Genomic DNA, 27,128 nt, shown 5'->3' on the forward strand with positions numbered 1-27,128 from the left:
CTGACCACCTGAACGTCAAACCAGGGGAGGTCAAAGCGGTCAGAGGTGCGGCTAGTTGGCTGAAATTGCGAATAAAACGCCGGTAAAAATTGGCGAACCCCAGAAATCTCTGCAGTGCCTTGCGAGACTCTGGGGATGGCCAATCTACCACAGCCTTAACTTTCTCAGGATCCATGCGAACACCCTCAGTCGAAATGATGTGTCCTAAAAAAGAAACCGACTGTGCATGAAAAACGCATTTCTCCGCCTTGACAAAAAGCCCATTCTCTAGCAACCGCAGAAGCACTCGTCGTACGTGTTGCAAATGTTCCTGGAGAGACGAAGAAAAAATCAATATGTCATCCAGGTAAACATATATGAACTGATCTACCATGTCTCGCAACACGTCATTAACGAGTGCTTGGAAGACTGCCGGCGAGTTCGTTAGCCCGAAAGGCATCACGCAGTACTCAAAATGGCCACGAGGGGTGTTAAACGCAGTCTTCCATTCATCCCCCTTCCTGATGCGAACCAAATGATATGCGTTACGTAAGTCCAATTTAGTGAAGACGGACGCTCCCTGCAACCTCTCGAAGGCTGAAGACATCAATGGCAAAGGATAGGTATTCTTTACCGTGATGTTGTTCAACCCTCGGTAGTCAATACAAGGCCGCAAGGATCCGTCCTTCTTACCCACAAAAAAGAACCCCGCCCCCGCTGGAGATGAGGAAGGGCGAATGAACCCCGTTACCAGAGAATCAGAAATATATTTCTCCATGGCCTCCATCTCCGGAACGGACAGAGAGTATAACTTGCCCTTAGGCGGAAACGTACCTGGCAATAAGTCTATCGCACAGTCATAGGGACGATGAGGAGGAAGAGAATCAGCCCGCGACTTACTGAACACCTCCTTCAGGTCGTGGTACTCCGCGGGCACGGTAGATAAATCCACCGCCTTCCCCTGAAACACAGACTCAGAAACAGAAACACAAGCAGAGACAAGACAGGACTTATGACACTCCTCGCTCCAGCTGGTAACAGAACCCAGTTTCCAGTCAATTCTTGGGTTATGGGAATGAAGCCAAGGATGTCCAAGAACTATGGGGGAGAGAGCAGAGTCAGTAATAAAAAATGAAATAGTCTCTGTGTGGTTGCCGGAAGTGATGAGTGTGATAGGTGCTGTGGTGTACTTGATAGTGGGTAACTGATGTCCATTGAGGGCGAAGGGCGCAATCTGGTGGGTGAGTGAAGTGAAGGGTAACTTGAGCTTACGTGCTAGTGAGCTGTCGATGAAGTTGCCCTCCGCCCCCGAATCCAGCAGTGCGTGCCCTGAGTGTGACATAGTGGACCACCGTAGTCTCACCGGAAGGAGAGTAGATGTAGTAGAGGTCTTCTGTGCGGAGATCCTGCCCGATAGTAGCCTCTGTTTTACTATCGGGCTTGGTCTTTTACCGGGCACCTCTGGCATTGGTGACCCGACTCGCCACAGTACATGCAAAGACCCAAGGATCTCCGCCGCTTCCTCTCCTCCCTGGGTAACCGAGCTCGACCCACCTGCATGGGTTCCGGATCTGAGAGACCACCGGCGGAAATTTCGATGGGCTGATCCATGGACTCTGCCTGACGTAGGGACGGACCTCGAGTCTTCCTTCTGGCAGCGGTGGAGAGGCGTGCGTCAACCCGGATCGCCAAGTCCACCAACCCGTTGAGCGACTTAGGTAATTCCACCGTGATGATCTCTCGATGGATCCGATCCGCCAACCCATGCAGGAAATGATCCCACTGCGCTTCCTCGTTCCACCTGCACTCCGCCGCCAGGGTACGGAACTCGATGGCATAGTCCGAGACCGACCGCTCCCCCTGCTGGAGATCCGTGAGGAGACGGGCGGCCTCCCTCCCGGCGACGGAGCGGTCGAAAACCCTCTTCATCTCCTCTGCAAGCGAGGTGAACGAGGAACAACAGCTGTCCTTGTTTTCCCATACCGCCGTCCCCCAGAGGGCAGCCTTGCCGGAGAGAAGCGAGAGCGTAAACGCCACCTTTGTCTCCTCGAGGAAGAATGTCCGGGGCTGTTGGGCGAAATGTAGAGAACAATGAGAGAGAAAAGTACGGCAATAGTTGGGCTCACCGGCATATTTCTCCGGGATAGGTAGTCTCGGTTCCTGGATGAAACTACCCCCTGGAGGTGAAGATGGTGCGGGCGGCATGGGTGGCGCAGTGGGAGGCGTGATGTCCGGAGATCGCTGAGAGAGCTCGGAAACCTTCGCCACCATTACCTGGACGGCCTTCCGCATATCTTCGATGGCTTGATCCTGATGATCCATACGAGCCAGCGATCGTTGGAGAAACTCCTCCAACGTGGAGATTGGTTGACCACCTGCTGCTTCCATGTTGGCCAGATTCTTCTGTAATGACTTGTAAAAGACGGAAGCAAACGCAGGTGAACAATATAACAATGTTTATTAAATGTAAACAAAGAGAGAGTATTCAGAGGTAATGCGGAAGTAATCCAGTCCGGTGTTGTTGAAGGCAATGGCGACGATGACTACGGTGGAAGTTGGTGCTTTGAGTGCGGCGTTGGTGGAGTAGTGAACAGTGGTGAAATCCAGGCTGACACGGAACATCCACACGAAGACGACGACGACAATAAACATCCAACAGTAACACGTAATCCAGAGAGCACGAAACAACCAAGCAACACGGAGACTGAGCAAACAATAGAATCTGGCAGGGAACAGAAAGTCAGGTGAGTATATATGGAGATGATGTAATGATGAACAGCTGGAGCGAGACAATCAACACACAGGTGAAAGGGATTGCTCTAACGAGCACATGGCAGGGGTAAGTGAACAACACACACACACACAAACATGACACGGAGGAAAACACTGGATTTTCCTACCGTGACAGACAGTTGCTTAGTATAGACCTATTATTCATAGTTTTGCTTCTGTTCACCTGTTTTTGTCCTCGTGTTTTGCCTTGGTTCATTGTCAGTTTGATTGTCTTCACCTGTTTTCCATTAGTTTAATCATCCTATATTGTCTTGTGTATTTAAAGAGTTTGGTTCCAAAACGAGATAACTCAGAAATCACGTTTTTTGATTGTGCATTCCAATTAATATCAATCAAACTGCAGTTGGTTTGTTTTGCTTTAAGCCTTCATAACTAAAAAAATAAAATACAGGTAAGTAGCACAATAAAACATAATAAAACATGATAAACATAATAATAAACATGTTTTGACAAAAATAAAAAAAATTGGCTTATCTCGTTTTGGAACCAAACTCGTCATTTATATCCTTGCCTTTGTTCCAGTCTTTTTCCGATCTCGTCAATGTTATGTGTCAATGTTATGTGTGACTACAGCCCATCATTCTGTTTGGTGTTTTGATTTTTGTCCTCCTTGTCTTCTTCTACACGCACCCTGACACTCACGTAGTCAAAAATTGTATCAGTTAAAATGCATTTTTGAGCATCATAATAGCATGATTTCTTCATGCTTTAAAATAGTTTGAATATAACTACACCCTTGCCTCAAATAGGATAGGTGGATCTATTAATATGAAAATTAGTCCCCGCCTCTATTCAATCACACAGCTCAGACCATAGAAACACTCTAAAAATGGCTGGGTTATTTTTTACTCATAATGGATAAATATTGATCAGGGGCCGTATTCACAAAGAATTTTAAGGCTAAAAGTAGCTCCTAACTGGCGAATTTAGGAGCAACTCCTAAAAATAATGGGCGTGTCACTCCTAAATTTAGGACTCCTAATTTTTTTCACTAAGAGTAATTCACAAAGCATTTTAGCCCTAAAAGTAGCACCTAAGTCTGGGACAGCTTAAAAGAAGTCGAGAGGACTCCTAACTCACTAAGACCTATTCACAAAAGATCTTAAAATGCCTTAGGTGCTGATCCTCCTTAACATGGACAGTTTCACCAACTCAAAAGCATTGCACATACTTAAAAGCACACTTTAATGTAAGCATATTGTTTATGACATTTGTTTCATAATTCATTACATTCATGACAAGCAGGAAGTTTTTTAGAATTACATGAAACAATAATGATATTAAATAGTGCTGCACAATTAATCGCATCGCAATCGCAATCGCAATGTCAGCCTGTGCAATTATATGACAGCAAAATGTTGCAATTATATTAAATAAATAAATGTGTGGACTTGTTAACACAAACTTTCTGATAACAGTTTGAAGATTTTCCTTGCTGTTTAAAAAAGAAAGAAAAACTAACAAAAAAGGCAGTGCATGTGTGGCATGCATGTGTGTGTTGGGTGTCGTCACTTGTGTGTGCGCAGCGTAGAAATACCAGAGCGAAGATGGATGCAGAGGAGGTTGACAGTGATCTGGTAGCTAAAAAAAACTCTATGTCTGTTGTATGGCGGTATTTTGGATTTAAGATTACTGACACTAGTTTTACAAATACACATTTTAGCATTATCACTAAACTGTGTGTGTATTTTCCTTAAAACCCATCAAGTTGACTCATAATACAATTTATTATAATCGCAACCGCACATCGCGATATTACCACGAATAACCGCAATGGGAAAAATTACCCAAATCGTGCAGCCCTAATATTAAATATTTAATATTATAGGCATACCTGTTGCCATGCTAGTCTGTTTAAAGGCTGCAATCTCAACCCTCTACTGCGATTGTAATGCATACCACCGCCTCTCGCAGTCGTCCGGGATCCGCGACATAAGCGGGAATGTTGCATTGATCTGCAACAAATCCTCTCCCCAGTGATGCGCGGGTTGATCCGAAATGAGCGGATGCATGCGGTCGCGGTCACGAGTCATCCAAAAATATTTTTTATGATTCGGGTCGCGTTCGGTCGGGTCGTTTGAAATAAAGATGGCAATTAACTATTAAACAATTACTACTTTAAAAAAAATGCTGGCCAGGGAGCGGGTCGGGTACACTATGTATTTTTTATTTTTGCGGTCCGAGTTGCGGGCGGGTTAGTTGAAAACGTTGGTCGGGTGCCAGTTGTTTTGTACATTGACCCGCGCATCACTTTCTCGCATGTCTCACGCTTAGTTTTGCTTGATATCTCAGTGCCGAATTTCCCTTTTATTACGTTTCTTTTTTCCAGCACCAACTGCCAGCAGCAGTAAGTTACTGATCCTGCATACATTTGGGCTTTCTTTTTCGTTTTGGCGAGTTCCACCATCATTTATTTATTACATTAGGCAGGCTTCTTTAATATGGGCAACATTTCCTTGCTTTAAGTAGTCTATTTAGGCTAATAGGATGTACATTAATCAAGCAAGTGTTAATGCAATGTCGTTTTATTATTAGGCAATTGGCGGTTTTCATTTGTATTAGGCTTGATTTAATTTAATTCACGACTTTTCTTTAATATATGCATTTCGATGGCATTACTATTATTATTATTTTGTATAGGACACAGACATATTTCGATATTGTAATTCCATGATTTGGTGCGTCTGTGTTCCGCATGACAGCCCTGTCATCTAACAACCAATCACCGTGGTCATTGCGAGGCAGCTCGTGCATGAGAATTGACGTCATCCGTAGCAACGAAGACTCACTCTTAGTTTAGGAGTTATCATTTTTCCTTACTAAAAGTAGGTCTGAAAGGCGTTGTGAATAACTTTTAAGAGAAAACTCCTAGCTAAAATCTTTTAGTGCGATTTAGGAGTAGGCTACTCTTAGTGATAAGATAAAATGCTTTGTGAATACGGCCCCTGAACACATGCTGGGTTAAAATTGACCCAATGTTGGGTTGTTGCTATGCAACCATGGGGTGTAATAACCCAGCAGTTGTTAAAACAACCCAACGGTGTGTTCTGTTCAATATTTACCCATTATGGGTCAAAAATATCCCAGCCATCATTTTTAGAGTGTATGATGAATACGCAAATTAGTCCCGCCTCCACTTTTTCGCACCACTCTGGACCATTGATGTAAATAGATGCTACATTCAGTTTTAGATACATGACTGCTAAGTTCCGTTTTACACAATGCATAAGTGAACTGCATATATACAGCACTAATCTTTAAGCGCTAGTGTTAACAGGTTACAGTACTCACTCTGTTTGTGTAAGCAGCACAGAAGTAGAGCTGAAGCAGAGTCTATGTGGCATCCATACAAAATATCTATGACTCAAACTACTGATCTATGTGTTTAACTTTGTTGATATGATTGGTTACGTTTGTGATGTTGGAAACCAAGGCAATTTTAAACCTTGGGAATAAGACTGTCCAATTTTATGAAGAAAATGCTCAGCAATGGTGTTGAATGATGAATTTGCCCATGGCTTGTCTTAAAACAACAAAAACACCACATAGACATATTAACAAGAAAAAATGATTTCCCCCACTCAGTGCCAGTCCTTGATGCTGGGGGTCCCTAAGCAACTTTGTGAGGGGGCCCTGTCAGTGCCTTTATTAAAACCATTCACTGTCTCTGCTCAAATGTAGATATAAACAAAATGTTAACTAAAAACATGTGGTATTATCTTATAGCTGTACATTTTTGCCAGATGGACATTACTGTGACACTCATCAAAATATTTTCTAATTATAACATCGAAACGTGTTTTCTGAAAACCCTATCTTTACAAAAATTATCTATAGTTTTACTACAATTGAAACTTAAATATAAAAAACATGGTTACTGTTGTAAAACCATGGTTACCACAAAATAACCAAAACCATAAACAAAACCGTAGTAAAACCATACTGTAGTAAAACCATTACTGTAGTAAACCATGGTTTTGCTAATAGTAATCACACCAAACAAACATGGTTACTACAGTTTTAACAAAAAAAACATGGTTAATTTTCATAAGATTAATCTGTTGCATTGATATTAACAAAAAAAGATCTACTGCCAACTATATTATATAAGAGATGCAGAACATCAGACAAGCAAATGAAAAAATATGGATAAAATAAAACCAAAACAGCTTTTAGAAAAACTTTAACACAAACAACTCAACAGATTTTCCAATTTGCTTAAAACTAAGGCATGATCAGACTCCAGAGGTAAACAAACCAAAATACATCAATAATTCTCTAAATATACAAACTTTAAATGTAATGTGCATTGTTTTAAAATGCTAGCATGAGTCACAAATGTGTTTATTTGTTTAACACATAAGTTATGAAATAGTTTGATTATTCATGTGTACATTCAAAACACACAGGACTGATGTTGAATCTGGGTATTTGGACTGAGTGTAATAAATCATTGCATGGTTTGTCAAGACTAAATAGGAATTTAAAACATTAATGGCGCGTCAAATGCATGCGGAGCTGCACAGACCGACTGACAACTTGAATTAAAGTATCGTGAGATTATACTGCTTGTTATGCTTTTGAATGGCTCTCTCGGCACAATGATGTCAATCGCCATCTGGTCTGTGCAGCGCCGGATGACATTAAGAGCAAGGGGGCTTCCTAGTGGTTCGGGGCCCTACGCACCTTGCGTACTCTGCGTATAGGGAGGACTGGCTCTGCCCACACTGTATGGCTTTCAGAAGAAACAAATAGGAATATTTTTTCACATGTTCATAGCTGTCACCCACCTTCACTAAAGAAATGTCTTCCAGTGAATCAGCTACATACACTATACTGCCAAAAGTTTTGGGACACCTGCACATGAATCTTAAAGACATCCCATTCTTTATCCATAGGGTTTAATATGGATGTTGGCCCACTCTTGCAGCTATATCAGTCTTGTAACTTTCTACAAGGTTTATGAGTTTGTTTATGGGAATATTTGACCATTCTTCTAAAAAGCACATTTGTAAGGCCAGACACTGATGTTGGACGAGAAGGCCTCGCTCGTAGTCTCTGCTCTAATTCATCCAAAAATGTCCTATTGGGTTGAGGTCAGGACTCTGTGCAGGCTAGTCAAGGTCCTCCACACCAAACTCGCTCATCCATGTCTTAATGGACCTTGCTTTGTGCACTGGTGCACAGTTATGTTTGAACAGGAAGGAACCATCCCCAAACTTCCCACAAAGTTGGAAACATCAAATTGTCCAAAATTACTTGGTATGATGAAGCATTAAGAGTTCCTTTCACTGGAAGTGATTGGAACACCTCAATTCAATGATTTGGAGGGGTGTCCCAAAACTTTTGGCGATATAGTGTATAATGAATTAATAAATTAAATTAATTTGAGGCCACAAAAAATTAGATATGGGAAAAAATTAAGGATACAGCCTATATATATAGATATAAAGATTGTGCAGAAGAAAGATTTCAAGCAGTTAAGGGAACATTTAGTTGATTCTTCTGTCAGTACCATTCGAACTACCAAACGGAGCAAAAACCATGCATTTCATCACCACATAATGTATACTCCTCAAGCTTCAGCACTTAAATTGTAATATTATACAAAAATATAAGCTTATTTTAAAATAAGACCAAGACCTTTTAAGCTTTATTGAGCATATTTTGTCCTTCCATGCAAATAATATAAATTACTCTACAGTTAGGGCTGATTAATAGTATGCATAATATGCAATATATTTGCAAAAAGTGTCATCACCTGTAAATCACATCATGTTTTTAATGCTTTATGTTGCCCATGTGGATTGTTGTTTGTTGGTGAAACATGTAGAGAATTGAGAACACATTCAGTGCTAAGACATGCAAATGTTAGTAACTTTTTAAAGAGTATTCACATCAGTTTTTTGTTTAGCATTGAACAGGTTTTTTCATTTAGGGTGGAGATATTGATGAATAGTGTAGATCTGGGGAAACTTTTCCAACGTTACTTTGGATAGCTATACTCCCCAAAGGGCTTAATCAGGAAATGTAATATGGTATGTTTTATTGATGCCTTGTCCTTTTCCTCTTAATGTTGTTAGGAAGCCATTCCCACAAAATAGTTGAGGACACCTGTTGCTGATTGTAAGGGTGTATAAACAAGTGTATAGTTATCTGTTTCTGATGTCTGATGAAGGCATTAAAAAAGGTTGAAAAGGCTCTTGTTTTTAATCAACGAGTGTGTTTACATGTGCTGTCTTACTCCAATTATGCTTAATACACTGTTAATGTGTCATGTAAATGTGTAAAACGTTTTCTTTTTGCTGGGAAATGTCTTAAACGTCTAAAGCAAAATCCGATCGGCACAGGTACACTGTAAAAAAAATCCATAGAAATTACAATGTTATTGCAGCTGGGTTGCCGGTAATTTACCGTAGATTTAAATTTATGTTATTTACTGGCAAGAGTTTGTTCAAAGTTAAATCAATTTTAAATATTAACAAGTCTTTATCTTTACAGAATAAAACTATACAATTACAGCCTCATGCAAAGCATTCTGGGAACCAGAAATCATCATCAACCTTTTTCTGTTTTTTGCTTCAGATTTTGTTTCCCAGAACGTTTTCCTTAATGCTGTTTTTTTTTAGTTTTACTCTGTAAAGACAAAGACTTGTAAATGTTAAATGTTCATTCAACTTTGAACAAAATGTTGCCAGTAAATATCATAAATTTAAATCTACAGTAAATTACCGGCAACCCAGCTGCAATTTCTACTGATTTTTTTTACAGTGTAGATTTTAGCCCATCACTCCAATTTTGCATTAAATGTAAACATCGTTACCATCTCTCGCACAGTTTGTTTATGTGCGCATGTCTCCACATATAAAAGACAAATGTCACAAACGGAAGCGTGAAATAACCTATGAAGTCTGCTCTCGACTCATGCAGTTGACGGTGAAACTGAGAAATTAAAACCTTTATGAAGGTTCTACAGACATGAGAAATATACAACAGTATGACGTTTGGCCAATTTATCACCGGCTATTTGAATGATAAGGCGGCCTATAGGCAGTGACATTACTGCCAGCAAAAAATCTAACAAATCTCCAAATTCCACGTAAATGCTGTTTTCTTCGTAGCCACTTTTGTGCACTCAATAATGCTGCGTTAACACCAAACGCGTACCATCGCGTTACTCGCTCTAGATTACTCGTGGGATTTAACTTTGTGTCATGCGAATTTTTGTGTCATGCGGTATATTTTCTACTTGCACGAAGGCTCGTTTGAGGTGAATAGCGCGTGTTTTTTTGTCAATCGCGCTGCCCAATTCGCGTCATTCGCATCGCCCAGCACGAGGAAGCGTCTGATCGCGTCTTTGCATTGACTTTGTTTGTAATCTACTTGTGCAAATCGTTGAACTTGCACTTGGTGTGTATGCCCCATTACTCTATTTTTTCTCTACTGATGTACCTTTTATGAACTAAAATAAACCCTGTATGACCCTAGCTGCCCAGGATTTCTGCCAGAGTTTGCCGTGGTATCTTTGATATGATCTCCTAATGAGCTCTTTATAATCAGCTCTATTTTAGATTTAGCTTTTTTTGGATGCCTCTCTCTTATTGTCAGTCGTCTCTCACTTCATCTCTTTTATTAGAAGTTAGCGGAAAGACTTGTTTCTTATCAGCTTCTGATTGGAAAGCTGCCAAAGCTCCTTGGCTCTTCAAATACTAACTCTATTTAGCCATCTTTCCCATCAGGACATGTGTAACCTTCTGTCACAAAATAGAAAGCTGTTAATAGCTCAGACAAAATCCATATGGAAGAGTTTGAGCTTAATTCATTCTGCGCTGAAAAATGCAAGTAATGTAGCTGTATTGTGTTATAAGGTGTTTCCGCATATGCATTGTTAAAAGAATGCATGTTGTTACTTTGCAAAAACTAACAAATTCTTTGAGCTCGACAATCACGGCATTTGTCATTTCAAGTGCCATTGCCATGGGACCTCTGGTGACTCAGGGGTCAAACGTCCAGAGCCTTCCTTTTCCAATTCATTTTCCTTGCATGTTCTATGTCGAATACTGATTATACATACAAGAAAGACCTGCACTTAACAAACTGAAATTCACATTAACACGGTGGATAACAAAGCTGATATTTAGGATTTAGGCTGTCATGATTGACTTGAAACACCTTATTGACTTATTGACTAGCAATGAACCATTGAATCAGTTTAAAGCGCCTTCCTGTAAACATTTAGCAAGAGTCGGTTAACACTTATTTGTTGGTAAATGTCCACTACTAAATATTTCTTATGCAACACACGCTGCATTCCACATTTTTATTGTTTCTATGGGGCAGTACAGATGTTCAAATAATAGTTCTGCATGTTCTGTACAGTATCTTAGCCATTATTGCGAAAGTCCACTCTTTGGGTTGGTCAATAGTGCTTAGGCTTTCCCAATATTTAAATCTTAAAATTGAGTTAAAGTTCAGCAATACATTTAAAACTGATTATGTATGAAAGAGTTATGAGTTTAAAACTACATTTTTTATTTAGGTGAACAGTTTTACTTCCATCCCAACAGCATGGATCTCAACATCAATAATAATAAATAGAAAATGCTCGTTCAGCTTTTCTTGAACTAGGTTATTTTCTCCCAGAGACTAGTAGCCTGGTACTGCTGATCATAAATTGCAGTGTCTGCGGCTCAGCAAGTCTTGCTAAGTGCAGTTTTCTGACCTGGTGAGAAAAAATTAAATCATTTTAATTAAAAACACACCTGGACGTCATTGTCTAGTTTTTGAACTTATATGAAGGTGAAATGAAGGTAAAATAAGTGAATGTTACTGCGTGCAGATGAAAACGTTTGATATCATTCCAACATTGTTCAGTCAAGCAACCTAATACGTTTCCACATGATTTTATGAGATTTTACAGTCCGAAGTCCGCTCGTTATTAATTTTCAGTTGATTAATATAATATTTGATTCATAATAATTATTTATTTATTTTGCATACCATTAAAAATCATGTAATGTAAGAAATACAGTAAGTCAGTCAAGTCTATGGCTTAAGGGGATTTTTAATCAGTGGTGGGCCGTCAAAAAAAGACTTATTGTTGTGTAACAGTGATCAAACTCTTCTTAAGGAAAGAAAAGAGGATGGTTTTTGTGTACAAATAATTATACTGGTTAATTTGGTGAGTTTAATGCATTTAATTTAGTAAGCAAATAATATTTGAAAAATGTAAATGTTGTGAATATCACTTTTTTAATAGTAACCCTTTGAAAAACTTTTTGCATTATATTTGAATAATAGACTGTCAACAAAGTAATTTGTTATACTTTTGATTCTTCAGAACACTTGGTAAGCTTTTTCAAGAACCATTTATGCAATTTATTTAGCAAAAAAAAGAGTATCATTTCGAATACCATTCAAACGGGTTTCTGTATAATATTCGCTGCATAACATTTTGTAGTGTCATTTTATAATAAAGTAAAATTTGCCTATTATTCTTTGAGGTGTAAAATACCATAACTTCTATTTTACTTTGCAATTAATCTGTAGATGGATTAATTCAGATAGGACACCACTGAAGGCCTAGGTGAAAAATGCATGGACCGCCACTGCTTCGATAAATTAACAAGCATTTCTAAGCGTACTTAACACATAATTTATTCAGTTTAATAATTTAAGTACTTCATATATTTTGAATGTTCATGAATAATTTATTTGTTTACTATAATAAGGACTAGATAATTAGTGGCTGTTAATGACAGCATGTGATCTATGACCCATGTTGTCTTGTGTGCTTTAATGGAGCCAATGAAACATAACCTTTTGTGCAAAGTGGGTAATATGTTACAAATGTGCCTATTTGGTTAGTGCATAATGTTAAATATTTAAAATTCATTTTATAAAATAATTTTTTCAGTGTTTTTAGACTAACCTCATTGCATGCTTTCTACCAATGACAATCATAGGTCTTGTAAGTCCTCTTTGTAGATGACATTGAGACGTGATTATTCATAACCTTATTTCTAGTGTTACTGTAGATCAGGAGTGGGGAACCCTGGGTCCTGGAGGGCCACTGTCCTGCAGATTTTTGTTCCAACCCTAATCAAACACACCTGAATTTCATTTCCAAGTGATCCTGAAGACTTTCATTAGATTTTTCAGGTGTGTTTAATTAGGGTTGGAACAAAACTCTGCCAGAGAATAGCCCTCCCGGACCAGGGTTCCCCACCCCTGCTGTAGATTAACCATCTGAAAGCTTTGTTTTTATAATCTCCACCTGCTTTTAGCGTAGCATAGGCATTTATACCACACCACAGTGATGCATTATGTTACCATCACAGAGAGGGTCAGATATGTTTGCTTAAACAGTATTAAAAGATCTGCTTAAAATGCACACAAACTACTTTTTGATCTCATGCGTTTTGTCACAACCACCTCCGTTGCCCCTCACTTTTTTAATCTCCTCCAGTCAGGTTGACCGCTTTCCACAGGTTTACATTCCATCATCTTTAGGCTGTGGTTCTTTTCATTTTCTCTGTTAAAGGATACATTGTTATCTGCCACTGTAAGGTATTGATATTGGAGCTGAATGACAGATTGGATTAGGGAAGCGATTTTGAGGCCTCTGTTAGCCGCGGGCAGATCAGTCAACCGCCGCTGTTATCTCATATTTCCTACTGTTTGGAAAAACATTAAGCTTATAAGCAAAGTCTTAAAAATAGTGACACACCAGGGAGGCACTGTCACTATGGCATATTGTATCTGAACTTTTTATTTTACTGTTTTTGACTGAGCTCACTGATGGTGGTGTTTTTGGAAGTCACTTATCTGCTCAATGAATACATGTAAATGATGATGGGTCACACAAGTTTAACATTTCACTCATTCCCCCCAGCCTTTTTTAAAGGTCAAATTCTTTCTGTGTTTTTGAAGTTTTGATTGTGTTTACAGTGCGCAATATAACACGTGTTCATGTTTCACGTGTAAAAAAACGCAGTATTTTTCACACAATTTACTTATTTGTATATAGCACTGTTTTCACTGTCCTCAAAACACGCTGATGTCTTCCTTGTTCTATGAAGTCCCTCCTTCAGAAAAACGTAACGAGTTCTGATTGTGTAGTTTGTTTAGTGTGTTGTGATTCGATAGCAGTTTAGCTTGCCGTTAGCTTAGCTGGTGACTGATGTATTCATGTGGGCGGAGTTTAGTCAAAAAACTGTTCTAGTGATGTCATTAAAGCAGGAAGCAGAGGGCTGTAGTCCAAACCGGCCGTTCGTTGTAGGCTTTGAAAGGCAAATTCTGTTAAAGAAAATATATCACCTGACAGCGAATGTTGAGCTTTATCATTTTACACTAACTAGGGTTTAAAAAATGGGATCAGAAAGAACGTGACCTTTAAAAAGTTGGCCGGCATTGATTTTTTGTAATTTTCACAAAAATTTCACTAAATACCTTCCAGGAAAAAAAATAAAACATATAAATATTTCAAATGAAAAAAACAGACCCTCTGCTTTCAAGCAAACAAACAAAATGTGAAAAAACGTTCTTCATTTGTTTACATTTTATAACCTCTAAAATATGGGTAGATTACCTCAAAAATACAAAATTTTGAGCAAAAAACTGAAATAATTGCATTTTTGTAGAGGAATTTGGTTCAAAACAAAATCAAAACACAGAGTTTTAAATGTTGAAAAATTTGTTTTTGCTTCAGTTTTTCATTAGTGGATTTTTATTAGTTTATTTATTAGTTTTTTATTAGTGGATAGTAGCGAAAATTACAGATTACCATAAAGAAAACATCATGAAAGGGTTGTTTGCAGGGAAATGTTTTCTCTTAATTAATGAGAAAACTTGTCAAAAGCAGGGAAGAGTTAATATGAAGACTAATATGTCAATATTTTGATATGTTTAGATGTCAGGCCATATACATTAGTTGGCTGATGTTATGTACATGTTGTGAACATTAATAAATATGCTGTAATATTAATACTGAAGTGCATAAAGTAATAATTTAGAATAATACATTGGTGGTTGTGGTGGTGTTTTATAGATATAAAAGTTAATTTGTAAAGTCTTGCATACATTTGGTTCATTTTCATGATTGTTAATCCTGAGGAATCTTTGTATTGCTGTTTTACCCTTAGATTGTCCTCATGGGTTACTCAGTACAAAAAAAATCACACTTTCCCAGAAAAACATTGATCTTTAAGTTTAGTTACAAATGTAAATCATTTTCTGCTGAATTCCAATAGAGTAATGTTATAAAGAAAAACTGTCTGGTTTAGAGTTTTGGTATACATGAATCAAATTTAGTAATTTCTTCAAATTGTTCATGCATTTCCTTTGTTTTGTCTATTTTTATTTCCATGTTTAAATGACACTCACTGGCTTTGAAATGATAAAACATACAGTTACATACAAAACAACAAAGCTTTTGTTAAATACTATAATAAGCATTTTGCATTTTGATAGTGTGTGTGTTCACTGGTATCGAACCCATGACCGTTTGTGCTGCAAACACAATGCTTTACCAATGAGCTACAGGAACACTTGAAGGAGAATTTCCTAATGATAATCACATAAATTGTCCCGCATGTCCTGTTTATTGCCATTGACTACTGCAAAGCATCTTTCCAAGTTTCTCTGAGAATCTATAAACAGTCTCAAGCAAACAGCAATCTTGGTTTCACTCCAGGCACTGTAGCTTTGATAATGTACAGTACATCACTACGGCTTAATGACAACAAAACTTCCTGCTTGTTATTCTTTGTGTGCACAGTAGCTCTGTTTGACATACAGTATGATGTACCACGTGAATGTGGAAAATACTGGACATATATTTATATTATAAGTTAGTATTTGCTTACACTCCATCACCCCCAAAGAGTACAAATGGAAAAAAATGATTAGTGCGTTGTGCATCTTTTAGTCATTCTGCATGAATCGTTTTTGAAAAAGACATGCGTATTAAAGGTCAATTATGCAGGACTTTAAGGCTTAATATCATTTAAACCGATGAGTTACCAAAAAAAAATCCCCCCTCACAGTTGTCATGAAAAGCTATACAAACCAAAAACAATTTTTTGTTCCAGACTGTAAACATATTATTTTCTAGTGTAAAGTTGGGCATTTTAACATGAAGGTCTATGGGAATTGACTCCCTTTTGGAACCAGCCTCTAGCAACCAGTCGATGAATTGCAGTTTAAATTACTTCCGTATTGGTTTCATCAGAGAGATCGGAAGGTTGCCCCTTGGTTGTGATTCGATAGCAGCTTAGCTTAGCAGAGCCGTTTTTGAGTTGGAGACTAACATATTCCTGTGGGCGGAGTTAAGTCAAAAACTCTTATATTGGCATCATTCAAATGGGAAGTAGAGAGCTATCGTCCAAACCGGCTGTTCGCTGTAGGCTTTGAAAGGGGAATTCTGTTAAAGAAAATATATCGCCTGGCAGTGAACTTTGAGCTTTATCATTTTGCAGGTATTATTTATGCTCTAACAGCAACATTACACACTAACTAAAGTTGGAAAAATGTGATCACGAAGAACATGACCTTTAAAGCATTAGTCCATTTTCTTAAAAAAAATCCAGATAATTTACTCACCACCATGTCATTCAAAATTTTGATGTCTTTCTTTGTTTAGTCGAGAAGAAATTATGTTTTTTGAGGAAAACATTCCAGGATTTTTCTTATTTTAATGGACTTCAATGGACCCCAACACTTAACAGTTTTAATGGAGTTTCAAAGGGCTCTAAACAATCCCAAACGAGGCATAAGGGTCTTATCTAGTGAAACGATTGTCATTTTTGACAAAAAAAATATGCACTTTTAAACCACAACTTCTTGTCTATCTCCGGTCCTGTGACGCGCCAGTGCGACCAGTGGAAAGGTCACGTGTTACATATATGAAACGCACATTTGCGGACCATTTTAAACAATAAACTGACACAAAGACATTAATTAGTATCATTCGACAATCGACATACAACAACGTCAGAACGGTTCCTCTTTCTCCACACTTGTAAACACTGGGGCGTAGTTTTGCATACGTCATCCGTGACTTCTTGAAGTGATGACGTATTGCGTGAGGTCGCGCTGGCACGTCACAGGACCGGAGATAGACGATAAGTTGTGGTTTAAAAGTGCATATTTTTTATTTTTCTTGTCAAAAATGACAACCGTTTCTCTAGATAAGACCCTTATGCCTAGATTGGGATCGTTTAGAGTCCTTTGAAACGCAATTTTAAACTGCATTAAAATATTAAGTGTTGGGGTCCATTAAAGTCCATTAAAATGAGAAAAATCCTGGAATGTTTTCCTCAAAAAACATAATTTCTTCTCGACTGAACAAAGAAAGACATCAACATTTTGGATGACATGGTGGTGAGTAAATTATCTGGATTTTTTTAAGAAAATTTACTAATCCTTTAAATCTCCCCTTGTTAGCAAGCACATATATGTGACCCTATCTGTGAAATCCAGGTTCATAATCCAAAAATGAGATTGGGAGCATCAAAGTTTTATTTTAATCATTGATTTTACATTTATTCATGTTGATCTTACTTACGTCAATATTAAAGATATCAAGGTTATATTTCCACCATTAATAATTTTGCAATGATTCATAAAATTGTAAAAAAAATACCTAAAGCATCTCACACAATCACTTTCTGTCCTCTTTTGCAGATGGATGTGGTTGGACACTCCAAAGAACATTAGTCATTGTGCAACCTTCAGAGAAAGTTATGGAAACGACTGCTGACACCTAAATAAAACCACGGTGATCCGCGGGGATCATTTCACAAGGATTAATGGCACGCCTTTTTTTTATTTACTTCTGTGACCATGAGTTTATGGTTAATAGACTAACCATGAAATATTGTTAAGAAATGTGACACAACAGACCCACCATGCTAGACCAAAGTGGGCTACAGTGTCAGTACAGGAAAGCTAAAATGAATCTTTCTTCCACTTAAATATGGCTTGAGTTGGGACCATAGACGGCTCAGCCAGTTTCCATGATTATTTAAGTCTCAGAGGAAGCAAAGAGACCATGTGTAACATCTCAACCTCGTGCAATGTTGACTCGAATATAGACCAGTTCTTCCAGCCGGTGCTATACATAATTGTCATTGTACTCGGCTTCCCCACCAACTGCATGGCCCTGTGGGCCGCATACATGCAGGTAAAACAGAAGAACGAGCTGGGTATCTACTTGATGAACCTCTCTGTGGCTGACATCTTGTACATAGCCACTTTGCCGCTGTGGATAGATTATTTCGTGCATCATGACAACTGGATCCACGGCCAGGTGTCCTGCAAGCTCTTCGGTTTCATCTTTTACACCAACATTTACGTCAGCATCGCCTTTCTTTGTTGCATATCCGTGGATCGCTACTTGGCCGTGGCTCATCCTCTCAAGTTCGCTAAAGTCCGTCGGGTCAAAACGGCCGTGCTGGTCAGCACGGTCGTCTGGGTGACTGAAATAGTGGCTAATTCTGCACCTCTCTTCCACGACGAACTGTTTAAGGATCGCTTTAACCATACCTTCTGCTTTGAAAAGTACCCAATGCAGGACTGGGTGGCTGGTATGAACCTTTACCGAACTTTTTTGGGATTCCTGGCACCTTGGGGTGTGATGCTGGCAGCGTACAGAGGTATCCTGAGAGCTGTTCGAGGTAACGTCTCCACTGAACGACAGGAGAAGGCCAAAATCAAGAGGCTGGCCCTCAGTTTGATCCTCATTGTTCTCCTCTGCTTCGCTCCCTATCACGTCCTGCTGCTGTGGCGTAGCGTGATGTTCCTCAGCGATCCCTGTGACTGTAGTGCAGAGGAGGACTTGTTTGGTGCGTATCATGTGGCTCTAGCACTCACTAGTCTCAACTGTGTGGCGGACCCCATCCTTTACTGCTTTGTGAACGAAGGGGCCCGTAACGACGTCACACGGGCTCTGACCGCCCTCATGGGTCTCTTCCATCGTGGGAAAATTGACGCACTGATAGGGAATTCCCTCACCGTGGAGACGCCTCTAGCAGTGAAGAAGCCTGATTTGTATAGTGGAGTCAAGGCTAATGCATACAAAACGGACATTGAAGTGCTCAAAGACGAGTGCCTTCAAATGACCATTCTCAGTGTTAGAAAGTGAAACCAAACAGTGGCCCAAGACCAATTTGGTTAAGTAAATGCGGTGTAGGTATTTTATCCGCTTGTTAAGTCATGACATAAGGAATACTGTTTTACTCATTTAAAAGAGGATATAATTTAAACAAAGCACTATTTATTCATATCACACATTTAAGTGAAAATTTTATAAACAATTATAAGCTCCGACAGCAATATAATTCGGATTTTGTTATGAGGATAAAAAGTGTATATTACCGTGATTTTTTTATTTCCCTATGGCATTTGAGATCGGTTGGACCCGGAAGTGCTACATGACGTCAGACTTAACAAGCGGATTGCATTGAAAATTTCAAAATATCAAACCAAGCGAAATCTAAACAAATTATGCTGAATGTTTTCTCATAACTAATTTATTTAGATTTTTTCATATTTACTTTGTTTTTTTTTGGATGTATGGTGTCTCCTACCATTTCCTAGCAAAATACAGGGACGTTTATCACAGGTATACTGTCAAAATTTAAGGTACAAAAGCTGTCACTGGGGCAGTACCCTTTAAAAAGGTCCTAAAATATGTACCATTTAGGTACAAATATGAATATTTGAACTTACAATATGTACCTTTGAAATACTAATAAGCACTCTTTGGGTACAAAGGTGTACCTTTTTGAAAAGGTACTGTCACAGTGACAACTTTTGTACCTTTATTTCTGAGTGTATAGGTTAAGTTTATTTACGCATTTGGCAGATGTTTTATCCAAAGCGACTTATAGTGCACTGCAATGTATACATTTTAGCAGGATGTGTGTTTTTTGGGTTTGAACCCATCATCTTTTGTGCTGCTAACACAATCCTCTACCAACTGGGCTATTTATAATGATATCCCAGCCCAGTCTCCTGAAGATGCGTATAAATAGCACGAAGTGTAAAACTCTTGCAATACATACGCCAAATTCCACTTTGGCGTGCATATGATACGCCAATCCTTCCCATTCACTTAAAAGGTGCATCTTTTTTGTCGTTTTATTTATTGGTTTCTCAATTTTTTTGCTCTTTTTTACCATTTTCGCTTGGGTATAGGTTTAGAACAACTTTTTGTTATATAAAAATGACATCCTAACCCCAACTCCAAGCGACCATGGCTTAAATATGGACAAGAACATGGAGAAACCTGTATATTAAATAATCTCATTAAGCAAATCTAAAATCTAACCCTAAACCCAAGCGAAAATGGTTTTAAAACAGAAAAAATTGAGAAACCAATAAATAAAACGACAAAAAAAGATGCACCGTTTAAGTGAATGGGATGGACTAGCGTATCATATGCACTCCAAAGTGGAATTTGGCGTATGTATTGCACAAGTTTTACACGTCGTGCTATTTATACGCATCTTCAGGAGACTGTATTGGATATCCAAAATACTCTTAAAAATAAAGGTGCTTCACGATGCCAAAGAGGGGCCATTATTGGCTAAATGGTACCACCCCAAAAAAACTTAATGATATAAAACATTCTAATACTTAAAAATTGGATTAAACAAAACATACTAAATTCTACAATGTGTAGTAGCCTTATTTTTCCGAGGTATTTAAGATAAATGAATGTATTTTATCAAATCTCATAAAACCGGGGCCCCCCAGCACCATTTTGTGCCCTTCAGTTTGAAAAACTTGCAATAAATAACCTTCACATTCAAAGAGGTGAATAAAGGTTTTCAGATTATTAAAAGGTACGAAAGAAATAAAGATCATGTTAAACCCTTTATGTTAAACTTTGTTTTCTTATAAATTGGCTTTTTTATCAGACTTTTAATGGATTCTGCCAACACACCCATAGTTCTGAATGGGCTGAGGCTGGGATTAAGCGGATTTGAAGCTTAAGGGCCCTATTTTAACGATCTAAGCGCATTGTCTAAAGCGCACAGCGCAACATCTAAATGGGCGTGTCCGAATCCACTTTTGCTAATTTAACGACGGGAAAAATGGATTTTGCGCCGAGCGCATGGTCGAAAAGGGTAGGTCCTATTGTAATGGGAGTATTTTGGGCGTAACGTGCAATAAACCAATGAGAGTCTCTGCTCTCATCCCCTTTAAAAGCTAGTTGCGCTGGCGTTATGTCTAATCCCTATTTAGATGACGGACTTTGTAAACTGAAAAAATAAGCGGAGGAAGAAGATCCCCAGTTTAAGATTAATGTTAAATAATTGTGTTGTTTTTCACTTGTATTGAAATTGTTATTTTTTTATCAAAACCTTTAAAACCCGTTTTCTTTTAGTCATGGAAGTAAAAAGCAGGCTTGTAATTGCTTTTAATGTATGGCTATCCAATATCATCAAAAAATTATTTACAAGCATGTAAGATAAGGTTTGTACTCTAAAAATACTTTATTTGTAATAAACAGGAGATAAAGAATTTACAAACGGCTCTCCTCACGTTTCAGCACTTTGGACAGCGTTTTTTTTTAGCAAAGAGTTTTTTTAAGCATTACTTAAAAATGTTTCTCATCTCACCATATCCACAGGTACAGAGTCATCATAGACAATAAATCCGTGAGGTAGCATTAAAAAAAAAACATTTAAAAACAGACGCATTTGTTTAAAGCAAAGCATTTATTTACTTAGCAGGCTGCAGGTGAAGCAGCTCTTTGCGCCTTCTAACGTCTCATAATCTGTCCTCATTTATGTCCAAGAGATTCAATAATAATCTTTTACATTCAATCCTTTAATCTTTCATATTTAAAAGCATTTTTGTGCTGCTGCGCATTATGTACCTTGTGATAAGCAAACCCGCGTTGTCCTCCCGTGTTTAGGCGCATTTTACTAATGCGCTCTTTAAATAACATAAAACACATTGCGCCATTGACTTTAGACTTTAGACCAGGTTTTTGTTGGTCAATGGCGTAGTCTATTTTAGTTGCCTCAAAATAGCAACGCGCCAACAATGCGCCTGAACACACCTCGTTTTCAGACCAGAACGCCCATGGGCGCAAAAGGGGGCGCAAATGCAATTGCTATTTAAACAACGCGGCGCTAAACGTGAAAATTAGGGTGGAAACTAGCGAAAGACACTTGCGTCGCGCATTGCGCTGCATTGCGCCGGGTGTAAGATAGAGCCCTAAGTGTTTGATGAGCGTGTAATACGTTCACATGCCGAAAGCATTCGGTTAATATTATAATCTAATTTTTGACAGGGATGGCGTTTAGTGGCTTTTGCATCTGAGGTTCTTTAAAAAACCTTTGACTGATGGGTGGTTCTATGGCATTGCTGTAAAAAAGCACCTTTATTTTTAAGAGTGTACTCTGTCTCAATTTAGGATTGTATGGTATCATTTTGGTTTTGCCAGGTTTCTTTCGAATAAATGACACTTGGTTGGATACTTTGATATTTAATGCATACTCGTACTATTTTTGATGTGGATAAAGCGTTAAGGGCTTTGTGTACAACAGCTATGTGTACCTCAAGTTTTTTCCTGAAACACTTATTAAAAAATGTCTTTTATTTGTAGAGGAGGACCAATATCTACATAATGTTGATGTTAAATTCCCTTGTCCGTTTGAATGTTTATCGTGCCTGCCATCGGTGTCTGTCTTTTTAAATTTTATAGGAAGTATACTCTGCAATGACTGTTTAATTTATTTTCTAGCTCATATCACAGTCAACACAAATACCGACTGTTGTATGGGGATGTTTAAGACAAGCCTTATGATGTATCAATATTCTGGACCATATCCTAATACACTGTATAAAGCCTTCTGTAGTGTTCCAGAGGTACTATTTGTCTGATTAAATCCTCTCTGTTCAGTGACCCACAAGTACCCAACATGGAACGTGTTTCCAAACAATGGGCTTTGCACTTGTTTACATTTTTCTTCAGTAGTTCCAGATTGTCCTGAATGTCAACCACGAGAAAAAGTGCAATGTAATGGAATTGTTGTTATGCCAAAATAAAATAAATGATGTGCTTTTGTTGTGTGATGATCTTTTCTTTATAGAAGCAGACGAGATCGTTCTTGGAGAACAGGTGTTGGAAAGGAAGCAAATGTGATATGTAAATAAAAGAGGAAATAAATGTCATGCATTAATCATTATAAACCAAGGTAGCTTTAATAGCCTTTGGTAAACAAAACAGCACGAAAAGTGGTTCATATGGGAACCATTTCAGTGCTAACATCACCTAGAACCATACTGCAGTATGTTAAACCATAGTCATGCTTTAGGACCACATATGGTTCTACAGAGCTGCTATATAGGTGTTCTGTAGTGCTAAAAATGTTTCCCTATGGGTACAAGCTTTTTTACTACTTAGCACTATTTGTGAAGTGTAATAAAACAGGTTCTTCATGTCAAGAAGTATCAGTTTGACTCCAAAACAGTAGAAATGTTCAAGGATGCATTTTTATATATCCTATAAACACTAGACTCTATATCCAAAATATTTATGCTTGCTATTTTAATCCACTAATTCCACTGTGTCGTGCAACAGAGGTTAACATTTCTTACATTTTGTCAAAATAATCATTTACTTGGGGGGGGTGAAAACATTTGATATGCATGTAACTGGTAGTATACTGTAAGTACATTAAGCATTGCTGATGAAACAAGGTTAGATGGAATTTAGATAAGATTTGATGGAAGGGCATAGTTTGCAAGTTAAAGTATTATGTAAAACTACATACAGTACTGTATGATTGTATGTTTGTTTCTAAATATGTTCTGCAAACAACATTTACATATTAACATTTGTGTGACTGAAGTTTTGTCTTTTCTAATTACTCATCATGCATCCAACAATGTAAAATGGTAAATGGACTGCATTTATAAACGTAGCGCTTTCATAGATCAATGGCCATCCAAAGCACATTACATATTGCCTCACATTCACTCACACATTCATACACCGACGGCGGTGTCAGCCATGCAAGGCACCATCCAGCTTGTTGGGAGCATCTGGGGTTTGTTGTCTTGCTGCAGGACACCTCGACACTTGGTCAGGTGGGCCCAGGGATTGAACCACCAACCTTCTGATTTGTAGACAACCTACATGAACCATTGCCGTCCCTGTATGTGTACTACTAATGTACTATAGCATACGTCCAAGGTCACTGTGTCACATTTCTCCTTATTGAACCACAATGCCTGGTGCAGTATGGCTGTCCGGTGACCTGAAACGGAGTAATGTCAATGACTTCTTATCTGGAAATGTCAGATTATACAACCGTGTCTGAATATTGCTGCTTGACATATGTTGACCAGCATTTTGAGGGAAGATAATGTATTTTTGTTCGGGCTCACGATTAATCATATACAAAATAAAAGTTTGTGTTTGCATAATATGTGTCTGTGTGTATATATTATTTATATATAAATACACACATACATGTATGAATTAAAAAAATGTTATTTAGGTATGTTTTTTATTAATATTTATATTATAAAATATATCAAAATATATATATACATAGACATGTAAATGTTTCTTAAATACAAACATTAAGTTTTTTGCATACGTTATGTGTGTGCACTGTGTGTAATTATTTTATATTTATATATATAACATAATTACACACAGTGCACACACATAACGTATGCAAAAAGACTTTTATTTTGTATGCGATTAATCCCAATTCATCTTTTCTGAGCCCTAATTTTTGTAATTGTGATTTACTGAAAAAATTTCCTGTATGATAGGGATTTAATCCAGATGAGTGATTGATATAACACATTCCAATGCACAAAACAACATGTTATTGGATTTTTTTTAAGCATTTCCTTAACCGATCTGTACTGATGTGAACTGACCCATGTCTAAAACAGATCGTTTATATTTATTGTCATGCTTGAAAGACTGAGAACCATAATGAAACTATGTTTCACAGCACTTTGAACAATGGTTAACATGATAATTTGGGACCTTGTGTCATAGTTCAACCATGTGACCTTGTGTCAACCTTCAAATCTGTTTTGTCTGGTCTAAACTTAGTGTGACCTACAACAGTGAAACAGGTTAACATACATGTACATAATCTTTAAAAGCAATGAGCCTTTGAATTAATATTTGACTGAATTTCAAAGATACTAAGAATTTTAAATGATGACCACCTCACACAGTACACTTGGCGGTGTGGGGTTGCTGGGTTTGTCTGCTGTCGTGCTGCTGATGTCACGGCTTTTGCCGGGGACCGTCCAGTACAAGACAGAGGGTCAATGGAATGACGTGGTCCCAGTTTACAAGATCTCTGAGTTCAGAAGGACAGGAAAGCAAGGCGGGATGTGGTCGAATTTCCCATGTTCCCATCTCCTTAGTAAATAACCCCTTGTACTCGCAACACCCAAGATGAGGGAACAGTTCAACATGTGCTAGTGCTAATGGGAAGAAATGTCACCGCACCTTTTTCATCTGGTTTGTGTCTATTTATGTGATTCAAAATCTTACTGATTCTGGTCTGGATTGTATTAGGTTATCAGAACAGTTTTAGCATGATATGATTTATAGAAAATATAGTTATATAAGAAATAATATATGCACAAGGTAGTGGACCTTCAAATCTAATGCTGTGACAACTTAAAAATAATACAGGATGATATTTTAATTTTGCATTCATTATTCATATACATTTTTGTGCTGGTAAAGAATTTCTCTTAGAAATTAAGCATAGAGAACAATTGGATGCTATAAAAACAAATCAAAAAATCAATTTAAACAAATATGGATAGTGACTTCTCCAATACACAGTTACAATGACGTCTTTTGACGTCTTTGTTCACTTCTCAAAATTAAACAAGGACAACATGCTCTTGAGGCCACTATGACCTGCTCAGTGAACTACTATATATGATATTGTTTTCGTACAATGGCTCTCACTGGAAGAGGCTTTGAGTCTTCGTGAGGAGAATCTCTAGTTACAAACCGCATCTCCTGTACTTTACTACACCGAGAAGCTTTCCCACAGCATTGAACCAGAGATGAACTTGGGAAAATAAACAGAGGGAAGTGAGAGAATACCAAGCCTATGCCTTCCTACAAAACAGATTGTCATGTCATTTCATTTGTGTCATCTAATTCACACCATCTGCAACCGCATCTTCATACCAACTCTGAAATGTAATGAAATGAAAATAAAATGAAATAAAAAATACCTAAACAAAATAGATGCAGTTTATAATAGCAGGCATGTTTTATATATAGGGCTAATTTGATATTACAAAAATTTGCCATTAAAAAGATCATTATTAAAGGGCACCTATTACGCAAAATCCACTTTTACAAGGTGTTTGGACATAATGATGAAAAAAATTCCACCTATGATTAAAAAATCACCCAGTAAGTTTCCACGCCCAGTAAGTTTCCACCCCCAGAAGTTGTATTCTGTCCACTAGATACTATTGTCTCATAATGTACTAATCAGATCTATTTTGATTGAAAGTGCTCACTGTCTGTTTGTAAGGAAGTGAGGAGCATTAAAACAGTGCGTTTTTGCACCCACCCAAAAAGGGGCATTTTGGACATGCTATAATATATGTTCTGTGGGGTATTTTGAGCTTAAACTTTACAGACACATTCTGGGCACATCTGAATTAAGACTACATCTTGAAAAAGGCCATAATAGGTGCCCTTTAAAATTCAAATGTATCCATTTGACAGACGCTTTAGCCAAAGCAAGTTATAGTGCTTTAAATGTTTACCTGTAAAGACAGGTATTTTTGCGCTGCTAACGCAGTGCTCTACTGATACAGGAATTACTTACTTTGATCAACCATACAGATTTTATTTTATTAAAATAAAACGTTAGTAAAACCCACTTTATTCAAGAAAAATTAAAAGTTTAAATAAAATAACACAAAAATCTAAATAAATACAAACCTCATATCGTAAGTATAGGACTAACTTCTGTACCTAATCACACCTGTCAAACTATTTAAATGGTAAACAAAAAGCTTTATAAGTGCGCCCTCTGCTGTCGCCTGAAACAAACACGCGCCCTTTTTCAAGTTCTGGCTAGAGGAGATACAGCTACAACCAAATATCGCGAGATGTTAGGTTTAAGGTTGGTTTTGGGCTAGGATTACAGTGGTTCTGGTTAGATAGGACACAGCTACGGCCTAAATCCCGTGAAATGTTGGGTTTAGGGTTAGGTTTGGGGTAGGATTAGGATGACAACAGCGCTCGTCCGGCAAGATTTTTGATCGAGATTTTGGCCATAGTCGTATCGTCGTATCCCTTCTAGCCACACTACAGC

At 38.0% G+C, this 27,128-nt stretch overlaps 1 protein-coding gene across 2 annotated transcripts in view; it reads left to right on the forward strand.

The window, feature by feature from the left end:
- The window catches only part of gpr4 (G protein-coupled receptor 4), a 45,255-nt gene extending 25,473 nt beyond the window's left edge, over positions 1-19,782 (forward strand). For both annotated transcript variants that reach the window (XM_065280137.1, XM_065280138.1), the window contains exon 2: positions 17,458-19,782. In XM_065280137.1, coding sequence (XP_065136209.1) covers positions 17,825-18,916 — 1,092 coding nt within the window. In that variant the 5' untranslated portion in view covers positions 17,458-17,824 and the 3' untranslated portion in view covers positions 18,917-19,782. The remainder of the gene's footprint in view (positions 1-17,457) is intronic.
- The last annotated feature ends 7,346 nt before the right edge of the window (positions 19,783-27,128 follow it).

The sequence above is a fragment of the Paramisgurnus dabryanus genome, chromosome 8, assembly GCF_030506205.2.
Source record: "Paramisgurnus dabryanus chromosome 8, PD_genome_1.1, whole genome shotgun sequence".
NCBI classification, from domain to species: Eukaryota; Metazoa; Chordata; class Actinopteri; order Cypriniformes; family Cobitidae; genus Paramisgurnus; species Paramisgurnus dabryanus.